We start from the raw sequence: 17,106 nt of genomic DNA, 5'->3' as shown, positions 1-17,106 counted from the left end.
AGCTGGCTGGAGAGCTTTTGGCATCCAGGAACATTCCATACCAACCACATGACTGGCACAATGAAGCTGACCTCAGAGGAGCATGCTCTCGAAGCAGGGTATGCAGCACTTCACAAGGACATCATGCTGAGGTTGTACAGGACATGGTGAGGCCTCTTCTGGAGTACTGTGTACAGTTACAGTCACTCTGTTATTGGAAGGCTATCATTAAGCTGGAGAGGGTTCAGAAAAGATTTACTAGGATGTTGCCAGGAATGGAAGGTCTGAGTTGTAAGGAGAGACTGGAAAGAGTCACAGAGTTATAGAGATGTACAGCATGGAAACAGACCCTTTGGTCCAACTCGTTGACATATCCGAAATTAATCAAGGACCATTTGCCAGCATTTGGGGTGGCACGGTGGCTCAGCGGCTGGCACTGCTGCCTCACAGCGCCAGGACCTCGATTCCACCCTCAGGCATCTGTCTGTGTGGAGTTTGCACATTCTCCCTGTGTCTGTGTGGGTTTCCTCTGGGTGCTCTGGTTTCCTCCCAACATCCAAAGATGTACAGGTCAGGTGAATTGGCCATTGTAAATTGCCCATAGTGTTAGGTGCGTTAGTCAAAAGGAAATGGGTCAGTGTGGACTTGTTGGGCCGAAGGGCCAATTTCCACGCTGTAGGGAATCTAATCTAATCTATTTGGCCCATATCCCTCTTAAACCCTTCCTATTCATGTACCCATTCAGATGCCTTTTAAATGTTATAACTGTTCAAAGTTTGGGAGAAGATTTGTAGCTCGGGGGCTCGTCGTTGTGGTTCTGTTCGTTGAGCTGGGAATTTGTGTTGCAGACGTTTCGTCCCCTGTCTAGGTGACATCCTCAGTGCTTGGGAGTCTCCTGTGAAGCGCTTCTGTGATCTTTCCTCCGGCATTTGTAGTGGTTTGAATCTGTCGCTTCCAGTTGTCAGTTCCAGCTGTCCGTTGCAGTGGTCAGTATATTGGGTCCAGGTCGATGTGCTTATTGATTGAATCTGTGGATGAGTGCCATGCCTCTAGGAATTCCCTGGCTGTTCTCTGTTTGGCTTGTCCTATAAAAGTAATGTTGTCCCAGTCGAATTCACGTTGCTTGTCATCTGAATATGTGGCTGCTAAGGATAGCTGGTCGTGTCAGTTCGTGGCTAGTTGGTGTTTATGGATGCGGATCGTTAGCTGTCTTCCTGTTTGCCCTATGTAGTGTTTGTGCAGTCCTTGCATGGGATTGGTTTTGCTCATGCTGGGTATCGGGTCCTTTGTCCTGGTGAGTTGTTGTCTGAGAGCGGCTGTTGGTTTGTGTGCTGTTATGAGTCCTAGTGGTCACAGAAGTCTGGCTGTCAGTTCAGAAATGCTCCTGATGTATGGTAACGTGGCTAGTCCTTTGGGTTGTGGCATGTCCTCATTCCATTGTCTTTCCCTTATGCATCTGTTGATGAAATTGTGGGGGTATCCGTTTTTGGCGAATACATTGTAGAGGTGTTCTTCTTCCTCTTTTTGCAGTTCTAGTGTGCTGCAGTGTGTTGTGGCCCTTTTGAATAGTGTCTTGATGCAACTTCTTTTGTGTGTGTTGGGGTGGTTGCTTTCGTAGTTTAGGACTTGGTCTGTGTGTGTGGCTTTCCTGTATACCTTTGTGGTGAATTCTCCGCTCGGTGTTCTCTGTACCATCACGTCTAGGAATGGGAGTTGGTTGTCCTTTTCTTCCTCTCTAGTGAATCAGATTCCTGTGAGTGTGGCGTTGATGATCCGATGTATGTTCTCTATTTCTGTGTTTTTAATGATTACAGAGGTGTCATCCACATATCTGACCCAGAGTTTGGGTTGAATTTGCGGTAAGACTGTTTGTTCTAATCTTTGCATTACTGCTTCTGCTATGAGTCCAGAGATGGGTGAGCCCATGGGTGTGCCGTTGATTTGTTCATAAATTTGGTTGTTGAATGTGAAGTGTGTTGTGAGGCACAGGTCCAGTAGTTTGAGTATGCCGTCTTTGTTGATAGGTTCAACGTCCTGTTGTCTGTTCTGTATGTCCAGCAGGTTGGCTATTGTTTCTCTGGCTAGGGTTTTGTCGATAGGGGTGAACAGTGCCATTACATCGAATGAGACCATGGTTTCTTCCTTATCTATGTGTATATTTCTGATGATGTCCAAGAATTCCTGTGTTGATTGTATAGAGTGTCTGGATCCGCTGATCAGGTGTTTCAGTTTCTGCTGTAGTTCTTTAGCCAGTTTGTGTGATGGTGTCCCTGGTAGTGATACTATGGGTCTGAGTGGGAAGAAGAACACCTATACAATGTATTCGCCAAAACCGGATACCCCCGCAATTTCATCAACAGATGCCTAAGGGAAAGACAACGGAATGAGGACATGCCGCAACCCAAAGGACTAGCCACACTACCATACATCAGGAGCATTTCTGAACTGACAGCCAGACTACTGCGACCACTAGGATTCATAACAGCACACAAACCAACAGCCACTCTCAGACAACAACTCACCAGGACGAAGGACCCGATACCCAGCATGAGCAAAACCAATGTAGTGTACAAAATCCCATGCAAGGACTGCACAAAACACTACATAGGACAAACAGGAAGACAGCTAACGATCTGCATCCATGAACACCAACTAGCCACAAAACGACACGACCAGCTATCCTTAGTAGCCACACATTCAGATGACAAGCAATGTGAATTCGACTGGGACAACACTACTATTATAGGACAAGCCAAACAGAGAACAGCCAGGGAATTCCTAGAGGCATGGCACTCATCCACAGATTCAATCAATAAGCACATCAACCTGGACCCAATATACCGGCCACTGCAGCGGACAGCTGGAACTGACAACTGGAAGCAGCAGATTCAAACCACTACAAATGCCGGAGGAAAGATCACAGAAGCGCTTCACAGGAGGCTTCCAAGCACTGAGGATGTCACCTAGACAGGGGACGAAACATCTGCAACACAAATTCCCAGCTCAGCGAACAGAACTACAACAACAACAACATGTTGTAATTGTACCAGCCTCCATCACTTCCTCTGGCAGCTCACTCTATACATGCCCAACCCTCTGCGTGAATAAAGTTGCCCCTTCGGTCCCTTTTAAATCTTTCCCTTTTAACCATAAACTTATACTCACTAGATCTGGATTCCCCCAACCCAGAGAAAAGACCTTGTCTATTTATCCTATCCAAGCCCCTCAAGATTTTATAAGGTCACCCCTCAGCCTCCAACGCTCCAGGGAAAACAGCCCCAGTCTATTCTGCCTCTCCCTGTAGCTCCACTTTCAAGGAGCTATGAACCTGCACTCCAAGGTCTCTTTGTTCAGCAACACTCCCCAGGACCTTACCATTAGTGTATAAGTTCTGCTCTGACTTGCCTTTTCAAAATGCAGCACCTCACATTTATCTAAATTAAACTCCATCTGCCACTCCTCAGCCCATTGGCCCAGCTGATCAAGACCACATCGTACTCTGAGGTAACTTTCTTCGCTGTCCACTACACCTCCAATTTTGGTGTCATCTGCAAATTTACTAACAATGCCTCCTATGTTCACATCCAAATCATTTGTATTAATGATGAAAAGCAGTGGACTCGGCACCAATCTTTGTGGCACTCCACTGGTCACAGGCTTCCAGTCTGAAAAGCAACCCTCCATCACCACCCTCTGTCTTCTACCTTTGAGCCAGTTCTGTATCCAAATGGCTAGTTCTCCCTGTATTCCATGAGATCTAACCTTGGTAACCAGTCTCCCATGAGGAACCTTATCAAATGCCTTACTGAAGTCCATATCTATCATGCCCACTGCCTGGCCCTCATCAATCTTGTTACTTCTTCAAAAACCTCAATCAAGTTCATGAGACATGATTTCCCATGCACAAAGCATTGTTGACTATCCCTAATCAGTCCTTCCCTTTCCAAATGCATGTAACTCCTGTCCCTCAGGATTCCTTCCAGTAACTTGCCCACTATCGATGTCAGGTTCACCAGTCCACAGTTTCCTGGCTTTTCCTTACCACCTTTCTTAAACAGTGGCACCAAGTTAGCCAACCTCCAGTCTTCCAGCACCTAACCTGTGACTATTGACCATACAAATATTTCAGCAAGGGGCCCAGCAATCACATCCCTAGCTTCCCACAGAGTTCTAGGGAACACCTGATCAGGTCCTGGGGATTTATCCACCTTTATGCATTTTAAGACATCCAGCGCTTCCTACTCTGTATTATAGACATTTTTAAGATGTCACCATCTATTTCCCCACTTTCTATATCTTCCATGTCCTTCTCCACAGTAAAACCTGATGCAAAATATCATTTAGCATCTCCCCATCTCCTGCATTTCCACACTTAGGCTGATTATTGAGGGGTCCTATTCTCTCCCTAGTTACCCTTTTGTCCTTAATGTATTTATAAAATCCCTTTGGATTCTCCTTAACCCTATTTGCCAAAGCTATCTCCTGTCCCCTTTTTGCTCCCCTGATTTTCCTCTTAAATACACTTTTACGGCCTTTATTCTCTTCTCAGGATTCACTTGATGTCTGCTAGGCTCGGACTTTTTTCACTGTAACATAGAAGGTTGAGGGGTGATCTTATGGAGTTTATAAAATCATGAGGCATATAGATAAGGTGAAAGGCAGATGTTATTTCTGCAGGGTGGGTGATTACAAGAGATGGGGCATATTTTTAAGGTGAAAGGAGAAAGATTAAAAAAAGACCTGAGGGGCAACGTTTTTACAGAGTATTTTGTGAATGAAATTCCAGAGGAAACGGTGAATGCAAGTACAATTAAAATGTTTAAAAGACATTCAGATCAGTACATGAACAATAAATGTTTGGAGGGATATGGGCTAAGCGCAGGCAGGTGGGACTAATTTAGTTTGGGATTATGATCAGTGTGGACAGGTTGGACCAAAAGGTCTGTTTCCGTGCTGTATGATTACAACCTCAGCGTTGGGCATTTCCTGCTTCCCAGTATTGCAAATAGATCTGAGACAACAGATGTTTCAAGTTGCTTCATGCAATGCCATTACATTGCTAAAGTCTTACACCCATAAGAAATTGTTGTAATAACCACATTGTACATCTTATGTTCTTCCCAAAATTCTTTTCCAGAGACTTATTATGAGGTCGATTGTAAGTCTTATATTCTTCAGATTTTGTTAGCAGCTTATTTAAAAAAGGGGTATTCCCACATATTATTTGTTCAGAGGTACTTCAATAATCAAGAGTCAGATTCTTTGGCATGTGATCCATTTCCCATCACTTATCACTTTGAGTTATTATAAGCAAAAGGCTCACAAGGACTTGCTATTTTCAAATGTTCTCATCCAAAAGTTTCACCAACAGTTTTCTGAAGTGGGTAACATTGGTTATGATCCACAATCTATAGAGTTTCAGTCTTGGCCTGGATTAGCTCTGACCTGAGCTAACAACTGTCCTATTCAGTGGTATACAGGAACCTTTGTAGAATTCCTCCTGTCAGTACAATCTCTGAAAAATGACTAAGATGAGAGCTACTTTATGCAAACAAGATCTACTGATTCAATTTACTTATTAACAGCTTAGAGGAATGAGTGTGTCGTCAAGATGTTATATGGTATGATAATTGTGTGAAAGATTTGGAAACAGTCCATCAGGTAATAATTATCTCAGTGTAAGGCTCGGCCTAGGTAGACAGAAAGGGTCCACCTAGCTTTACAGAAATATCCTTTCATTGTGGGATGTTTCTCATGATGATAATACTCTTAACATTGGTTTATATTACAGCTACTTTCTTCTGACATGCTTAGATGGAGATAGAGAATGGACCCGATGTTGTTTGCAAAGATATTTTTTTCCCTTTTGAAGATGGGGATCCCATGAACTTTAATAAACTCAAATATCACAGTAACAATACAGTCTTATGCTGTGACATCATGTTGTTTCCCCTGTGATTAACATACAATAGCACTGGGAATAAACTGGATACAGTTGAAGTGGAACCCTTTTACAAATAGAAGGGTTTAACTTACAATGGGACTGGAGTAACTGAGCTCTTGACACCCTGGAGGCTGTCGTTAGCATCATTGGCACATTACAGGTGCTTTTGAAGTGACATCCTGAAGGAATAAAATTTGTAGCTTGAACATACAAGGACTGGAGACAGGTGAGTGCAGACTCTTAACATTTATTGCCTAAACACTGCATACATAAGCTTGGGAGACCATGACCTTGTCAGTGCCTTCTTCATCACTGGTAGCTTTTGTTAACCCTTGACTCCACAGTCCAGAATGCACCAGGGTCAGCAGAGTCATCCCCTAGCAATTGTTTGAGGTCTGAACCACTTTAGCGTTCTCATTAACAAGCTGCTGGTAAGTGGGCACCTCCCACTTGGGTAGGGATAAGATAGCAGCCATCTCCAGCACTGAGCTAGCCAGCAGCTTAGGTCCAAAATCATCTCGACGTGGGAGATTTGGAGTAACCTCCAACTCAATGGAGGTGAGATGCAGTTCTTTTTGGTGGGGGGAGGAGGAGCCTGGCTGGGAGTGAGGACATGTCCAGTCACAACACTGCTGCCCCTCCTGATTGTACTAAAAAAGGAACTTGTAAGTTTCCCAGGTCGTCTGTGAGCACCTCTAACAAAGCCATGATGTAATGTCAGTTTAGGTAACTTAGTGCCTAGGAAAACTAGGCAGAGCTCAGCATGTGCTAAATCCCTTTTGCAATGCAATCAGGATCCTACAACTAGCAGTAAATCTATATTTATGTACCTAGGCACCCTCTTGCCTCTATTGAGAGGAATGGTGTCTCACGCATTCCCAGAACTGTCTGTAAGATTGCATCAGCCTAGAACCTTGAGAGTCAATAACTCAGCCAGAGTTCATCTCCTCAGTTTTAATTGCTGGCTACCTGCTTTCCAGGCCAGAAATATCCTCATTGTCCCATCAGCTAATGGTCATACTGAGCAAGTTACATCCCAGAATGAAAGCTGGCTGATAGATCATGTGTTTCATTTGATGCAGTTGGTTACCATGCTGGTACATCACTGAAACATTTCACATGATGCTGAGGTTGATATTCCTTAGCCACAGAATATAAGGTTATTACACAGAAAAGCAACAGACAAAGCCAAAGATAACTTTAAGACAGAAAAATGTTAACACCAATAGCAAAACAAAATTTCAACCTGTTCCCCAACATTACTACAATCACTCAGAGAAATTTCATGGCTCTCTCAACTTTTTAAGATTATAGTTAAGTGGCTCCTCCCGGTTTCTTTCTCTTTGACTGTGGAGACAGTTTTATGATTCCTTTCCAAGTCAGCTGTCATGAACCATTCACACTTCTAATGGCCTAAATTTTTTTGATGCTAATAATTTGAAGCTTTCTATTCAAATCTTCTGGCTTGGAGACTCCACAAAACTAAAACACTTCAGGTGTGATGACTGGTTTCCCCTGAACTAAAACATGATTCTCCTACTGGGAGAAACCATCCTGCCTCCTGAACTCATGGTTCTTCTGAACTGAGGCCTTGAAACTTCAAATTCTGTAGTCAAAACAAGACTTAGTGACTTTTTTTTGGTCTTATAAACTAAACAATGTAAACACTCTGTCCAGGGTGTAACTTTGCTCGCTGAGCTGTAGGTTTGACATCCAGACAAACCTACAGCTCAGCGAGCAAAGCTACACCCCAAACCTCAACCTGAGCTACAAACCTTCACAAACCTTGCAACACTCTGTCCATTAACACTACAAGGGATCTCTGAGATGGGTGACTGCAGTCACATGGGTTCTTGGAATTTTTGCACAAAAATCATTTTCCAAATGACTTTCTGACCTGTTTTATTTTAATATACCTTCACAGGACTCACCCACATTCACTTGTGGGGCAGCACGGTGGCTCAGTGGTTAGCACTGCTGCATCACAGGTTTGATTCCAGGCCTCAGGTGACTGTCTATGTGGAGCTTGCACATTCTCCCCATGCTCTCCTTTGGGTGCTCCAGTTTCCTCCCACAGTCCAAAGATGTGTAGGTTAGATGGGTTGGCCATGCTAAATTGCCCATAATGTCCAAGGATGTACTGGCTAGGTGGATTGGCCATGGGTAATGCAGGGTTACAGGGATAGCATAGGAAGGGTATGTCTGGGCGGGATGCTCTTCAGAAGGTCTGTGTGGATTTGATGGGCCGAATAGCCTGCTTCCACACTTTATGCATTCTACAATTTCTCTCTATTTTAAAGTCTAAATACCAAAATATTCTTATATATGTGTACCTTTCGCTGCAGTATCTAATTCTTGATCAAACAATATTGTGGCTATGAGTCAATCTCATCTCTAGCCACTTCAAGTAGCATTAAAGTAATCAGATTTCTTCTCAGAACTGAGTTTAATCACTCAAAGATATTTGTGACTCACAAGATGAGGCAAAACAGGAATTCTACTCTCTCTTCCCAAATCTCTTCATTTATAAGTAAGAATCCTTGTTGAGAATTAGATCTTTTGCTAGGCCACTTTCACTGAATCCAGTAACAGTTATTACAGACTGACTAAATAGTTCAAAGTATGTATCATGAAGCAAGTGAACCACACACATCCTCTGGAATGGATTTTGGGTCGATGCCATTTTGGCAATATTTGCAAAGTAATATAAGTAACAGAGAAAGGTTACATTAAACCCAGAAATGCTATGAAGTTTGCAGCATTATACTAGAATTTTAGTGTCACATTCAGGTCACTGTAATCATAAAAATATTCATTGTGAAAGTATTAATGCAAGACCGTAATATTTAGTTGTGGTTTTTTGCTAATAGCCAAATCTCCACTTTCCTGAAGTTGTCTCTCTTTATCAGGTATGAATGACCTATTGTCTTGCCAAAATAACCTCTTCTTAAAAAGTGAATGTTAGGATCAATCTAACATTCCTCATGTCCACTTTCCTGCCATTTCCCCATAACCCTTGATGCCTCTACTGATCAAGAATCTATCTATCTATTCTCAGCGTTAAATATACACAAGGACTCTGCCCTCACAGCTTTCTGAGGCAAAGGAGTTCCAAAGAATCCCAACTCTCAGAAGAAATGTCTCCTCATTTTAGTCTTAAATTTGCACCTCTATTTTGAGACTATGCACTCTGGTCATAGACTCTCCCTTGAGGGGAAACATCTCTCAGTATTTACCTTGCCAATTTTAAATGCTGTCACTGTTGATGCTGCCATGACCAAGCTCTTCCCTGAAGGTAAGTAGAAGCAAAAACTGAACAGAAAAGGAGTGGACAAGCCCCAGGTGCTGGAGCCTGGATGCTGCCGACTCCACCGTTGCCACCTTGACAAATAAATTGTGGTTCCAGCACTGATTCCTGTTAAACCCTGCTAGTTACATGGCACCAACATGAAAAAGAACCTCTTATCCCCATGCTAACGTACGACCTGTAACACCATGGGCTCTTAGTCTTTTGTGAGGTACCTTGTCAAATGTCTTCTGGAAGTCCAAATTCACCAAATTGTAATTTTAGTGACCCATTAACCTAGCCTTAGCTAAAAGTATCAGACCAGATTTGTTGTCAAGTTTAATGGCTACAATTTAATTTGTTAATCATATAGCAACTTATGGCAATGAAGAGGTAGTTGGTGAATTGTGAATTGCTACAGTTGATGGGTGATACTGACTGCTTCTCTTTATAAAAATGGCAGCTCACTCCCAACTTTCCTATTAGTTTCATAAAATACCTGCTTTGGTGCATTAATCACATTTTAGCTGATCACAGAAAGTTAAAACTTGTACTTAATAACATAACTATCTTTTAGCAAAGAGATTTATGTGTCCCAATGCCACACAACCTTTCACGCAACAGCGTGAGAACAAGATCAGTGTGGATTCTCAATCTTAATGGTTGGTAAAGATTTCCAAACCTATTTTTTAAACTTTTAAAAATAATTTTCCTTTGTTTTCTTTCTTTTCCTCATCCACTTTTTCTATTCTTCTCTTTATTTCTCGCTGCACCTAATTTGACCAATTACACTTTCCTCCTTCATCATCCACCTTGTTCTTCCTCAGTCTTTAAATCTGGCTTGGTGTGTGGGAAATCATGTCTCACAAACTTGATTGAGCTTTTTGAAGAAGTAACACAGAGGATTGATGAGGGCAGAGCGGTGGACGTGATCTACATGGACTTCAGTAAGGCGTTTGACAAGGTTCCCCATGGGACACTGATTAGCAAGGTTAGATGGATATACAGGGAGAAATAGCCATTTGGTTACAGAATTGGCTCAAAGGTAGAAGACAGAGGATGGCGGGGGAAGGTTGTTTTCAGACTGGAGGCCTGTGACTAGTGGAGTGCCACAGGGATCGGTGCTAGGTCCACTACTTTTCATCATTTATCGAAAAGATTGGATGTGAGTATAGGAGGTTATAGTTAGTAAGTTTGCAGATGACACTAAAATTGGAGGTGTAGTGGACAGCGAAGAAGGTTACCTCAGATTACAACAGGATCTTGATCAGATGGGCCAATGGGCTTGAAGGAGTTTAATTTAGATAAATACGAGATGCTGCATTTTCAGAAAGCTAATCTTAGCAGGACTTATACACTTAATGGTAAGGTCCTAGGGAGTGTTGGAGTGCAAGTTCATAGCACGTTGAAAGTAGAGTCGCAGGTAGATAGGATAGTGAAGAAGGCGTTTGGTGTGCTTTCCTTTATAGGTTAGAGTTTTGAGTACAGGAGTTGGGAGGTCATGTTGCGGCTGTACAGGACATTGGTTAGGCCACTATTGCAATTCTGGTCTCCTTCGTATTGGAAAGATGTTGTGAAACTTGAAAGGGTTCAGAAAAGATTTACAAGGATGTTGCCACGGTTGGAGGATTTGAGCTATCGCGAGAGGTTGAATAGGCTGGGGCTGTTTTCCTTGGAATGTCAGAGGTTGAGGGGTGACCTTATAGAAGTTTATAAAATCATGAGGGGCATGGATAGGATAAATAGACAATGTCACTCCCCTGGGGTGGGAGAGTCCAGAACTAGAGGACATAGGTTTAGGGTGAGAGGGGAAAGATGTAAAAGAGACCTAAGGGGCAACGTTTTTGTGCAGAGGGTGGTACGTGTATGGAATGAGCTGCCAGAGGCAGTGGTGGAGGCTGGTACAATTGCAATATTTAAAAGGCATGAATACATGAATAGGTACATGAATAGGAAGGGTTTGGGGGGATATGGGCCAGGTGCTGGCAGATGGAACTAGATTGGGTTAGGATATCTGGTCGGCATGGACGAAGGGTGTGTTTCTGTGCTGTACGTCTCTATGACTCTATGACCAGTTAAGGAGTTACATGATTGACCCTGTCATTTACCAAGGTCCGAGACACCTCATTGGCTTTGACCACTTCATTATCAGTTTGTATGTCGAACAGCGATAGTATAAAAGTAATGGTAACTACTTATAATCCAGAGGCCTGGAAAAATGCTCAAGAAACATGAGTTTGAATCCCAAAATGGCAATTGGGAAATATTAAGTTCACTTAATTAATCATTCTGGAAATGAAATGCTCGTGTCTTTAATAATGATTATGGATCTACAGTGTTGTCTTAAAACCTGCCTGGTTCAAGGTAGGTGTCATTCAGAGGCAGAAATCTGCCATTCGTATCTAGCCTGGCCTACATATGACTCCAAATCCACAAGAATATCTTACTACTTTCGAAAATGGTGTAGCCATTCTGTATCAAACTGCTATGGAGAAAGACACTGTCAGTACACCTACACCACTGCAGCATTCAAGACAGCAACCTTTACATCCTCAAGAATAAATTAAAAGAAATCTTACTGATAGAACAGCAAAAGATAAAAACCAACAAACAAAGCATATCCCATGATGCCTCACCCCACAGATTTCTAAACAATCAGTTCCCTTATATCTGATTGGCATGGACGTGTTGGACCAAAAGGTCTGTTTCCATGCTGTACATCTCTATGACTCTCTGAAGTGAGGAGAATTTTATTCAGCAAGAAGGTGGCTAATCTGTAGAACTCACTGCCAAAGAGGGCCATGGAGGTCAAGTCATTGAGTGCCTTTATTAAAGGGATAGTTAGGTTCTTGATTAGTAATGGGATCAAGAATTATGAGGAGAAGGCAGGAGAATGGAGTTGAGGAACATGTCAGCCATGATTGAATGGTGGAGCAGACCCTCTGGGCTGACTGGCCAGTTTTTGCTCCTTTATCTGTCAGTCTTATTTCATTTATTGGTTGCTTTAAGTACAGATAAACTGTTCACCACTAGTGCCACATCTTGGGCTAGTGACAGTGGCAAGATTAATTGTGATAAATAAATAATTAAGAAAGCTTGAATTTAGGAGACATTAAATCAATAAAAGCTGTGGTTCAAGGGAAAGGTACATCTTATAGTTACCAGCCGTTTATTACCAAGCACATTTAGGTTCCCTTGAACACTTGTCAGTTTTATGTTACACATCTCAGATTTATCATGGAGATAATTTAGTGATGGGGCACTTGACTTGTAACGAGCTACTTTTCGAAGGGAAGAAATATCCTGGCCTTGTCAAGGCTGGACAGATTGGCAACACAACCCTCATTCATTAAAAGACGACATTGTGGCTTTCTCATTGTTTTCAGTTGAACGGATTAGCATTGTTTAACTTTGGATGCAAAGTTTCCAGACTGTACCCTCTTACTTGGAGGTATTTTCTTGATAAGTGTGGTATTTGTAGTTAATTATGCTGATTAAGCAAAAAAAAAGAAAAATGCAATTCCAAATTTTCTGGGCTGAAGCATGGCACCATTCGAGATTTATATCTTGGAAGCACTGGGAATTTCCGACAAAGCCAATTTACTTCAAGAGCAGCCACTGTGCTTAGAAGCAAATAATTCGCTGCCATTACTGTTCAACATTTGCACTCCATTGGACCATGCAATAACTGCTGAAAATTGAAGGAGGGGAGGTGTTCAGTGAGTGAAAGGCAGATGCATCTTAGACACCTATTCCATATATCTTTCATGCAAGGAGCTATCGTTTCAGACCTGAGAGCATTCAAACCATCATGTCTGTGGATCTGCTTCATGAGACACCCTGCTTACATGTTTAACTAGAACGTTATTTTTCAGATAAGGTCACACACAGGAAAAGCAGTTCCCATAGGCAAAACAAGATTAACCATTCACAGCGTTGGATCTTTTCAAACTACCATTGATGGCATTTGTAACTTAAGTCCCATCTGAGTGCATTGAGCCATCTACGTGGTGTTAGGAGTATGTTCCCGGCGTGGATAGAGGATTGGCTGACTGGCAGAAGCCAGTGAGTGGGATAAAGGAGTCTTTTTCAGGATGACAGCCAATGACTAGTGGAGTTCACAGGGGTCAGTGTTGGGACCACAACTATTCACGCTTTACAGTAACAATCTGGATGAAGGAACCGAGGGCATTGTTGCTATGTTTGCAGTAGACACATCAATCGGTGGAGGAACGGATAGTGAGGAAGTGGGAAGGCTGCTGGAGGATGTGGATAGGCTAGGAAAATGGGCAAAGAAGTGAAAGATGAAAAATAATGTGGAGAACAGTGAGGTTGTGCACTTTGGCAAGGAGAATAGAGGCACAACTATTTTTTAAATGGGGAAAGGCTTTAGAATACAAAGCACAATGAGACTTAGGAGTCCTCATTCAGGATTATCTTAAGGTTAACATGTGGGTTCAGTTGGCAGTAAGGAAGGCAAATGCAATGTTAACATTCATTTCCAGTGGGCTCGAATATAAGAGCAGGGCTGTACTGTTGAGGCTGCATAAGGCTCTGGTCAGACTGCATTTGGAACATTGTGAGCAGTTTTGGGGCCCGTAAATAAAGTGATCCCACTAAAATTGGCCAGGTCTGTAGATACTCCATCAAAACACTCGCTGGGAGAACAAGGCTGTTTCCTGTCAACAAGTGGATATAAAAGAGACCTAAGGGGAAACTTTTTCACGCAGAGGGTGGTACGTGTATGGAATGAGCTGCCGGAGGATGTGGTGGAGGCTGGTACAATTGCAACATTTAAGAGGTATTTGGATGGGTATATGAATAGGAAGGGTTTGGAGGGATATGGGCTGGGTGCTGGCAGGTGGGACTAGATTGGGTTGGGATATCTGGTCGGCATGGACAGGTTGGACTGAAGGGTCTGTTTCCATGCTGTACATCTCTATGACTCTATGATTCTAAATAATAGAGTATTCCCTGACACCGCGCTGTCAAATGAAATCAATGCCACTGACATCGACATGTACCAGGACCAGAAGCTGGCACAGACTCCGTCTATGTGCATAGGTGTGTTGTTAGTGATTGCCAAGCTACCCTCACTGCTCTCAGTGACCCACTCTCCCACTACATTCAGCACCACGACCCTCCACAAACACAACCTCCACACTCAGTGCCCGACTCTCCTGTTCAACACCTGGCCACTATGCAGCTTGCTAACTCCTTCATCATTTTGCTGTTTATCCTTCACTGCCTCTCTCAGACATGTCCAAGCAAAACTAATGTCATTTACAAAATACCGTGCAAGGACTGTAACAAACACTACATTGGACAAACAGGCAGAAAACTAGCCACCAGGATACATGAACATCAACTAACCACAAAAAGACGTGACCCTCTCTTACTAGTATCCTTACATACAGATGAGGAAGGACACCACTACGATTGGGACAACACATCCATCCTAGGACAAGCCAAACAGAGACACACATCAGAATTCCTAGAAGCATTGCATTCCAGCCGGAACTCTATCAACAAACACATCGAGTTAGACCCCATCTACCACCCCCTGAGAAAAGGAACCGGAAGCGACTTTGCCGCCGGAAATTACATCACCAACCCAAAGAAACCCAAATATATAAATAGAAAGCAGGAATTTTCAGCAGTGCTTTGCCTGAGGCCCACTGAAGATGTTACCTAGTATGGTGACGAAATGTCTGGAAATGAACCTTCCACCTCAGCGAGCAAACCTACATCCAAAATCTCAACCTGAGCTTACAACCCTTCTCAAAACTCGCTTATTAGTTTGATTTTAATCTAGAATAATCAAAGATTGATTTTAGCTTAGAAAACCACAATGATCCAAAGTTTTGGGCAGTTTCAAGAGACCTGACTCTAGTCAGATACAAGTCTAATTTCTCCTAGAAAGGAGATTGTTCAGAACAGTTCAGGGAATACATTACCTCAGTGAATGAGTGTCATGGTACGAACTCTGTAGTAAACGAATATTCAAAAGACAGGTTTCACAGCTTATGGGGGTGCAGCTGAGAGAGAAAGCAGTGAAGTCAAACTGACACATTTGAGAGGGAAAGAAAATTTCTCTCTTTTTTGCGTAATTGTAAACTGATGGTGTTGAGTAGTGGATGGGATTTTGTTTTTCCATGTGTTTTGAAGTCTTTCAAACTGTGTTGTATGTAGATGGCTCTGTTTGTTTTTTTTCATCCAGTATGTAACATCAGCTGGAACCATAACAGTCTGCTTAGAAGCAACGGGCTTGTCAGATTACAGTGGTCTATCGTCAATGTCTCACCTGACAAAAAATACTGAAGCTACAGTATTTTGACAATCGGACACTTCACAATTTGAACAATTCTTGAATAAGTTCCACAAAAACAGAGGAACAGAGCCATTAGATAAAAGCGAAGACAGTATTAATGATTCCCAAACCACAGAGTGTACAGCACTGTTTCATAATGAATGCACCCTGACCTGGAAAATTACAGCCAGGAGCTAGACTCAGGGACCCTGTAAAGGGCGAATTCTCACCCCTGGCGTAGGGGATCCAGCACGGTAGAGGAAATATGTTTTTCCCCTGGTTGTGCAAGTTATTCAGTGGGACCGTTGGTGGTGCCATGAAGATTTCTGGGGAAACACCTTGTCTCCCTACCCGCTTCCATGGGCAGGAAGATGGGGCACTTGGATTTGCAGCCCATCTGGGGCAGGAGGTCCTAGAGGTGGGAGAGCAGTCCCATCTTTCGGAGGGGGAAGTCGGAAAGCTTGTGTGACAAGCATGTCCCTGCGTGAAACTAATCAGGTGATCCAATTGAACCGGTATCCCACTTGGGATCGTCCCACGGGAATCAAACCTGGGATCTCCACAACTACACAGCTGAACTTTTTGCCAACTCAGCTGTCAGGGGAAACCCCGTGTTATTGCTTCAGTTTTAAAATGATGAAACAGTGTATTCTACAACATGGAACAAGGTTAGTCATGCTCCTAAATATTTTTACTTGCAGATGGATCCAGTCCAAAAGGCAGTAATAAATCACACGTTTGGCGTCACACTGCCACCCAAAAAGAAGCAAGTAATCTCTTGCAATGTCTGCCATCTGAGATTCAACTCTGAGGTAAGGTGTCTGGTTCTGTGGGAACTGCTCGGAATGATTGCTGATGTTTGCACGGTTTACACAGCAGTTACAAAAGAACAGCAAAGTCTCAATTCCAATGCAACATGGAATGAGGAGGTGTTCTGGAAGTTGTTCCATTTCTGTTCCTTAGGCTCCAAGTGAGCTCAGGGGTTCACCTGAAGGATCAGTAGTCATCGTCAGTCACAGAGCTCAAAATTTTCCACGGTTTACCTAATTGGTTTTATTATTCAGATTTCCACTCAAATTCAATTAATATAACTCCCAACTGAAAATTGCCAATGGACCTGGGCAGTTGGACAGCTCTCATACCGAAATGCCTTGTATTTTGCTTCAGTCACTTACTTAAGGCTGGTAACCTGTACAACAGGAAATGAGATTTTCTCAAAAACTAAATCTATACCAGGTTATAGGTTTATTTAAAATCACAAGCTTTCATCACTGATGAAGGAGCAGCACTCCGTAAGTTCATGATTTTAAATAAACCTGTTGGGTTAGAACCTGGTGTTGTGTGATTTCTGACTTTGCCCACCTCAGTCCAACCCCAGCTTCTCCACATCAGCTCAAAAAGTAAGCATTTTCACCCCTTTATTTTAAGCGATGCAAGTGGATTTTTAAAACTCTAATCAATACAACTTATTTTTGTCAGTAATATGTTACATAGTATTTTATAAAAGATTTTAGAGCTTTTAGAACATGCTATTAATAATCTTGCATCTGAGAAACAATTTTTAAAATCTCCCTCCCTCAAAGGAAT

At 42.6% G+C, this 17,106-nt stretch overlaps 1 protein-coding gene across 6 annotated transcripts in view; it reads left to right on the top strand.

The window, feature by feature from the left end:
* The window catches only part of znf385c (zinc finger protein 385C), a 488,384-nt gene that overhangs the window by 423,783 nt on the left and 47,495 nt on the right, over positions 1–17,106 (top strand). For all 6 annotated transcript variants that reach the window (XM_072561476.1, XM_072561475.1, XM_072561477.1 and 3 more), the window contains one exon: positions 16,221–16,331. In XM_072561476.1, coding sequence (XP_072417577.1) covers positions 16,221–16,331 — 111 coding nt within the window. The remainder of the gene's footprint in view (positions 1–16,220; positions 16,332–17,106) is intronic.

This window comes from Chiloscyllium punctatum, chromosome 42, assembly GCF_047496795.1.
Source record: "Chiloscyllium punctatum isolate Juve2018m chromosome 42, sChiPun1.3, whole genome shotgun sequence".
In the NCBI taxonomy this organism is placed as follows: Eukaryota; Metazoa; Chordata; class Chondrichthyes; order Orectolobiformes; family Hemiscylliidae; genus Chiloscyllium; species Chiloscyllium punctatum.
Note: the sequence above shows the minus strand (reverse complement) of the source record. Positions and strands in the feature narration are given on the sequence as shown.